This window comes from Salmo salar, chromosome ssa26 (genome assembly GCF_905237065.1).
Source record: "Salmo salar chromosome ssa26, Ssal_v3.1, whole genome shotgun sequence".
NCBI classification, from domain to species: domain Eukaryota; kingdom Metazoa; phylum Chordata; class Actinopteri; order Salmoniformes; family Salmonidae; genus Salmo; species Salmo salar.
This window is the reverse complement of record NC_059467.1, coordinates 18,225,510-18,232,599: the sequence shown is the minus strand read 5'-3', so window position 1 is coordinate 18,232,599 and position 7,090 is coordinate 18,225,510. Positions and strand designations below refer to the sequence as shown.

Sequence of the window (7,090 nt, the reverse complement as noted above, 5' to 3'; positions counted from 1 at the left end):
CGACATCAGTGTAAATCGTGCATTTAAGGTGGCGCTCCGTGTTCAGTGGGAGGCTTGGATGACAAGTGGGGAGAAATCCTTCACTGAAACGGGCCGCATGCGAAGAGCAACTTATGGTCAAGTCTGCCAGTGGGTCCTGACAGCATGGAGCTTTGTCAAAAAATCCACTATCATCAACGGGTTTCGAAAGGCTGGACTGCTGCGTGTTGAAGAGGGCTCAGCGGGGGATTTGCCTCCGGATGAAAGTGACGAGAGCGACAATGAAAACGATCCAATATCGGATGAAGCAATTCTGAGGCTATTCAACTCCGACACTGAAGGAGATGACTTCAGTGGTTTCAGTGCACCGGAGGAGGAAGATAGTGACCAATGACTTTCTTGGTAGGCTACTGTTTACTGCTAATTTTAGATTTTTTGTTACAAGCCGTGTTTCGATAAAGCCTATTTATTTTTGTTACAAGCCGTGTTTCGATAAAGCCTATTTATTTTTGTTACAAGCCGTGTTTCGTTAAAGCCTATTTATTTTTGTTACAAGCCGTGTTTCGTTAAAGCCTATTTTTTTTGTTACAAGCCGTGTTTCGTTAAAGCCTGTGTAAAGTTCATTTGTTTCGATGTACCGGTAGGCACCTGCAGCTTATAGACATGTGCGGCTTATTTATGTTCAAAATAAAAAAATTTTAATTCAGTGGGTGCGGCTTATAATTCAGGTGCGCTTAATAGTCCGGAAATTACGGTAAATGTAAACAAACACTGTATAGCCTCAAAACAAGGTTAAAACTATCATTTTGATATCATGGATGTTCAGTCCTGACTATGAATTTGAGAGTGATTATCTTTCTCCAAGCTCATCCCCCAGCTTTTTTTACCAAAACACAGGTGGGGCAGCCGCTTTGCTGTAGTTTCAATTAAGGATTCCAGCTTTAAAGATCTGTGGGACTGACCGATTTTTCTCTATGATACAAACAGCACCAACATATAACACAAATCCATGCAACTGGTATCATAGAGCAGTAGTGGCAGTCCATCCTGTGGTCTGTATCTCACTGTTAGGGCAGTGTGGAACAGTAAGTATCAGATACTATACGTCTAAATGCAATGACATCACAATATGTTTACAGGTACCACCACCGATAGTCCATTTGCTGTCCATCCTTTGTGCGTGTCCCATTAGTCTGGCAAGCCCTCTATCCCCTGTCTTCTCTCCAGCAACGTTGTGACCCTCCTGACACCTCCATAAGGTCAGCTATAAAGTCTTAAACGACTTCTGGTGTGATGGGGTGCCAGTGCGCTGTCTCCACCTGTCCCTGGCTGCACATGTCCCTCCAGTGTTCCTGTCCTGCCTCTGGGGCCTCGCAGCCAATCAACACACGGCCCAGCATGCTGCTCTTCGTGTAGAGCCGCCCCTGTTGGAGAGAGAGTCGTTTCATTGGTTGCTCTCTGACCATATACAGTAAAGTGAAGTCTGAGACATTTCTTTTGTAGAAAAATAATATTCAGATAGTTGTAAGACGCAAATGCACAGAAGATACATTTGATGGAGGACTTGTAACATAATTGAGGATGTAATAAAAATTGTGGACAAACAAGTTATTACATTATCTGTTATTACATTATCCATGGTTGCACTCTCCTAATTCTTCACCACTGATTCATTCCTACCTGCATGATGATGAACTCCAGAGCAAGAGGCAGCTGAGTGATGTCACCAACAGGCAGGTCAAAGAGAAAGGGAGCGTTCCACACAGCGTTGTGTCCTCCCGCCCCTTTGGTCTCCTTCGTACTGATCACCTTCCCATCCTGACGGAGGTTGATGACTACGTAGTGATCTGTAGGGACATGAGAGAGAGAGAGAAAAAAGGCCCATCGGTATCTGTAATCTCATAAGGAGCTCAATCAGGTTGGCAGGGGCCTGGTAATATGACTGTGACTAAAGCTGAGACTGGATATGGGATTGTGAGGTCGAGGCCTTGACTGGGGTGGTTCTACATAATGGCTCAGTGGCTTAAAGCATAGTGCTGGCAACACCAGAGTTGTGTATTGATTCCTGCATGTGTATCACTGTCAATGTCGACAGTTCTGTATGTTGCTTGGGATGAAAGATAATGGACATATCATACCTGCTGCTCCTGGCATCCGGGAGAGTTTGGCCAGGTTCTCAGCCTTGCGCACCATCACCTTGATGCGGTGGGCCAGTGTCTGGTACTGCAGCAGAATGAAGAGCTGACCCAGGGCCTGTGGAGCAGCACAGAGCGAACTCTTCCTACGACCCAACGTCTCCTGGGAACTCATACTCTGGGAGGGGAGAGGCTGAGTTAATAACAAGAAGAGACGAACACATTGTGTTGTTGTTGTGTTGTTTTATTAAGCACGTGCTTTCTTTGTGTCCTGAGGTAACTGAAGTAGGAAACACAGGGTAAAAAGAACGACATGTTGTTGCCGCTAAATTATCATCCATAATGAATCTCATTAGTTGATTATTTACAGCCGACAGCACCCTGGGCCCAGACCTAGTGAGCATGCAGCTGTGAGCCTGCCTGTTTTTGTGAGACCAGTGGAGTCTAATGGGAGATCACCCAACAAGGGAGATTCACTTCACTTGCTCTGTCTCTCAGTCAGTAGTCATTATGTTATGCCCAAGAGACCCAAATCTGTGTCACTCAACTCAACACAGTATTTTCAACAACAACAAAAATTCCACAACCACACACTAGCATATTCATCCAATTCCAATCATTGTATTGACTGCCTCTGTCTGTATCTCTGTGACTCAGCCAGGACAAGGGCCACCGATGTCCCCTCAGACTAAAGCATGACATTGCAGAGTCAAATGCTGAGTAACCTGTAAGTGGGCTGACGAACCCATTGATTCCGGACGTCACAAACTAAAGTTTGTGAGGGTACATTACCTTGGTCCCTTGGTACTCTGCAACAGCTCCAAACCCTGCCACGTCAGTCCCTGGCCTCCCAAATGATGTCAACAATAGTGTTATAATGCTAACGGATTACAGTAATATGGTGACTTAGATCTGATCTCATTGCACCACCACAGTACCATTAGAGATCACAACAACATCATCACACCACCTATCAGCTACCATCTCTCTGCTTCTATTCATTTTCTCATTGGGTGATAACTTATTGAGCTTCATACACGTGAAGTTTCCCACATTCACATGTGCAGTATGCATGACATCTCTCTGAGCCTTGTAGCTGCCACCCAGCCTCACGGAGAGATCCACGGAGAGATCCACTGATAAGACATGGTGTCTACATAATGTCCATTCATACATCACCATGCCCGCTCAGCCCAGCACCTGAGGCCTAACTCTGAACCCTCTCACCCACACCCACACCCTCGCCAGCTCAGGCTGTCAGTAATGCCTTCCGGCACAGCCGCCACAGAGGACACGGCACACTGCTCACTGCACTCCACGTTTGCTCTCCAGTCACAAACTACAATGTCACCATGTCCAACAACAGTGGAAAAACTGCTAACGGCCGCTGGCCCAGACCTTATTCTGATTAGATTAGCCTGACACATTCCCTCATAGATAAAACATGATATGGGCTATTCATAGCCCCAGCGTGTGTAGTTTTGCTATGCGTAAAGTTTACTGAAAAAAGAAGTCTAAGATGGTGGGGAAATGTTTTGATAGTGATTGTGAGGGTATAGTGCCCATAGAACTAGAATGACTACATATCTATCTATGTTGTTCTATTTCTATGATAGTGCCCTAGGCTTGTAAAATGACAGGCATAACGTGTTACCTTTTTCAGCCTACTCCTGGTGGGGGTGAGCTCCCTGGTGTAGGTGACAGTTGTGTCGGGCTCCCAGTCCATCTCCCCACAAGGCATCTCCAGCTCCCCCAGCGCTGTCTCTCTCAGGCCTGAGAAGTCCCTGCTGAACACAGCCAGCCGGAGGGTGCAGGCGCGGAGCTCTTCCACAGAGCCCACCTGTAGCACAAGGCTCTGGCACTGTATCTCTGGGCTGAGGCTGGGCCGCCGAGATGCCCCCTGCTGGGGTGAGGGGCAGAGCGGGGGCAGGCTGGCTCGTACAAACACCCCACTGCGCCGCCGTGCCGCCCCGGACAGGCCCATGATGTTGGTGGTCAGAGTGCCCCGTGCCAGGGAGAAGAGCAGGGAGAAGTGTAGGAGAGGAGCAGGCTTGGTGGGGATGGATAGGGCGCTGGAGCTGGAGCCATACTGTGGCTGGGACAGCTCCCCCTGAGGGCCAGGAGGGTGCATGGCACTGCCAGGGCTGGTCAGGCGGCTCTGTTCGCTGTACAGGAAGTTGTCACCGTTCACGGAGCAGCGGCGTTCCAGCGCCCGACGGGTCTTGGAGACTAGGCTCAGTTTGGGGATGGAGGGCAGGGAGGCACGGCCATGGCCTGAAGGCTTGTAGTGGGAGGAGGAGGACACAACCGGGGTGCTGAGGCGACGCATGGGGAAGCAGGACCTGGGGGAGGACCTCAGCTCGGAGGAGGACGACCGGGGGCGAGGTTCAAAGGGCAGGGTGGTGAGGTCATTCTCAGAGGGGGAGGAGCTGCTATTGTGGGAGGGGAGGTCCAGGACATCCCCGTCTAGCTCCTCATACTGCTGCTTGATGGGTAAGGTGCCAGAGGAGGGCGTCAGGGTCACGGTGACCCGTTCACATGTGGCTGAGGAAGGGGACAGTGCAGCCTCTTTGTCCTCTGGTGGATGATACTTCCCTCTCCGCCAACACAGTAGACAGCCCAGCACCAGGCAGAAGCAGAACACTCCCAGACCCACTGCCAGCAGAATCTGCAGGTGGACTGGACACAGGAGGGGTTACGTTTCAGTTACATTAGTGACTAAAGAATGCAGAGAGCGAGAGAGAGGCCCCCATCAATTTGCTCCTATTAATTATGAATCACTGAACATAATTCTATTTCACTTATTTATTTGCCAATACAGCCTTAACTTATTACGTTTCTACACCCATCATCCATTATGAGATTAAACAGGAAATGGCTTTGGGTCCTAATTCTAACTAATTGTTCTCTTTTGGAAATGGGAATTATGGGCTTTGATTTAAACCAGAGCAGCAGACTGATCTGAATTCGGTGGAGTCACATTTCCTGCTTTCAACGAGGCTTAGTACATGTGTAGGAGGCGATATCAGCTCTCATCTCATCTCACTTGACTACAGATTTATAAGCAATGTAATTGGGACACCAAGGGATGGTAGCCTATTACCTCTTTAGTGCACTACTTTTGACCAGGGCCCTAGTCAAAATCAATGCACTATAAAGAGAATAGGGTGCCATTTCAGACACCGAAAAGTAACTTGTCCTGTAACGTAAACACTTTGTGACAGACAGTCTCTGACTATGACTCATCCATCAGGCCCAATCTGTTTGATTGAGAATGAGAAGCTCAGAAAAAAATTGTCATTTTCAAGGAGAATGTGAACCAGAGATCACCCTGATCATGACTCACCAGAGCATCTGGCCATTCAGAGACATTCAGAGACATTATCATGGCCAGACGGTGGATGGAAAAGGTGAAGGCTCTCTACTGTGGACAGTGAGCGATGATCCTTATCAGGAAAAAGACTATTGCTTGGTGTAATTTATTGCCTAGGTCCATTTTAGTCATTGCTGAAACCCAGTCAGTGATAAGATAGCTACTAGCCAAATATAACAATTGTTATGCAGGCTCTGTTACCACAAATTAAATACAGTATGCTTCAAGCTGGTGTTATTAGACATTACAGGGTCAGGGAGGATGTTGTTTAGCCAGTAGACATACATCTCTGAAGTGAAGGCAATGACTCTTATAAAGATCTGATCCAGCTAATTCCTATGCTAATATGACTACAAGGAAATCTGTTGGTCTCTATGAATTCTAAAACAGAGACCAACAGATTTCCTGTGTCTCTTTGCATTACATGGGCTGCTAAACCACTACATAGCAAAAAGAGACAGAAAAATCCCAAATAAAATCAATACTATTTAATACATTATTTTATATAGCAACATGTATGCATTTATAACCAGATGTATATAAACTACACTAGATAATTTCCAATAGTCATTTTTAGCTTACACAATCGAACTGATTTGAAATGGTTTTGTTAAACCATGATTTAAAATGGTTTTGTTAATTCTTAAATTAAATCCATTAAAAGGTGTACCACATCGTTACTGTATTAGACGTTATCTTCATGCTGTTGGTATTTCCTGCTGTTTGTAACCTGTTGGTCCTCGATGTCTTCGTCAAATAATATTTACATTGCCACGTAAAAATGTGTTACTATTAGTATGCAAACTATGCACCACCTTAACAGAAGTTTAATTTAAAATAATAAATAAAGATCTGGTTTTCATAAAGTATTAAGCTTCTCATTTTTTCAACCTTGAGATGAAGACAAGCAAATTCACAATAGGACATAGCTCATATCAACTTAACTTGAATATCAAAGTGCAACAGAACTGACCAAAATTATGATAACGTTTCTTACCTCCAAGAGCATATTGCGTCATTTTTCAGATTTTATTTTTATATTCCACCGTATCAATGTGAACGCGGTTTGAGAGTGAGATCCATTCCCGCTTTATCCTGCACACGCACTGGGAATTTCCTTAGCACAGTGGGTCTCCGCATTGACGTGACAGACCGGCCCTTTAAGCCAATCAGAGGGGTCGGTGACTAAACTTTTATTCCTACTCTATACGTGGGAGTCCGTGGGAGGATATGCTGAACTAAAAAGTAAAACATTGCTGCTAATTAGCGTTGCATTTCTTATCGACAATATGACCTAATAAACAATGTGCTTGATACAAACGAAGTCAGATAAAGTTATTAATTATGCAACATCTAACATTTTAAGACATCAATTCAATAATCATTAAATAGTGTAGCCTAATAAGAGAATACACACACAAACAAACATACACACACTCTGTGTATGACTCACAGTGAAAGACCAAAGGCTGCGCCAAGAAAGCTGTCTTTCCTTAGATCTCACTTATCGTTGATTAAATGGTACAGGCATTTTGCCCACATGGTACCCATTACTTAGAAATTGGCACCTCCCATTATCTGCAACTACCTCTCCCTCTCTCTG

The 7,090-nt window shown here is 45.5% G+C and overlaps 1 protein-coding gene across 1 annotated transcript; it reads right to left on the bottom strand.

Annotated features, from left to right (window-relative positions):
- Nucleotides 1-712: 712 nt before the first annotated feature.
- On the bottom strand, nucleotides 713-6,835 carry LOC106587206 (synaptotagmin-4). Its single transcript, XM_045708947.1, has 5 exons — nucleotides 6,485-6,835; nucleotides 3,769-4,793; nucleotides 2,118-2,292; nucleotides 1,660-1,826; nucleotides 713-1,403 (listed from the first exon to the last, which is right to left on the bottom strand). Exons 1-5 carry the CDS (start codon nucleotides 6,504-6,506, stop codon nucleotides 1,254-1,256), a joined length of 1,539 nt encoding a protein of 512 aa, XP_045564903.1. The 5' UTR covers nucleotides 6,507-6,835; the 3' UTR covers nucleotides 713-1,253.
- Nucleotides 6,836-7,090: the final 255 nt, after the last annotated feature.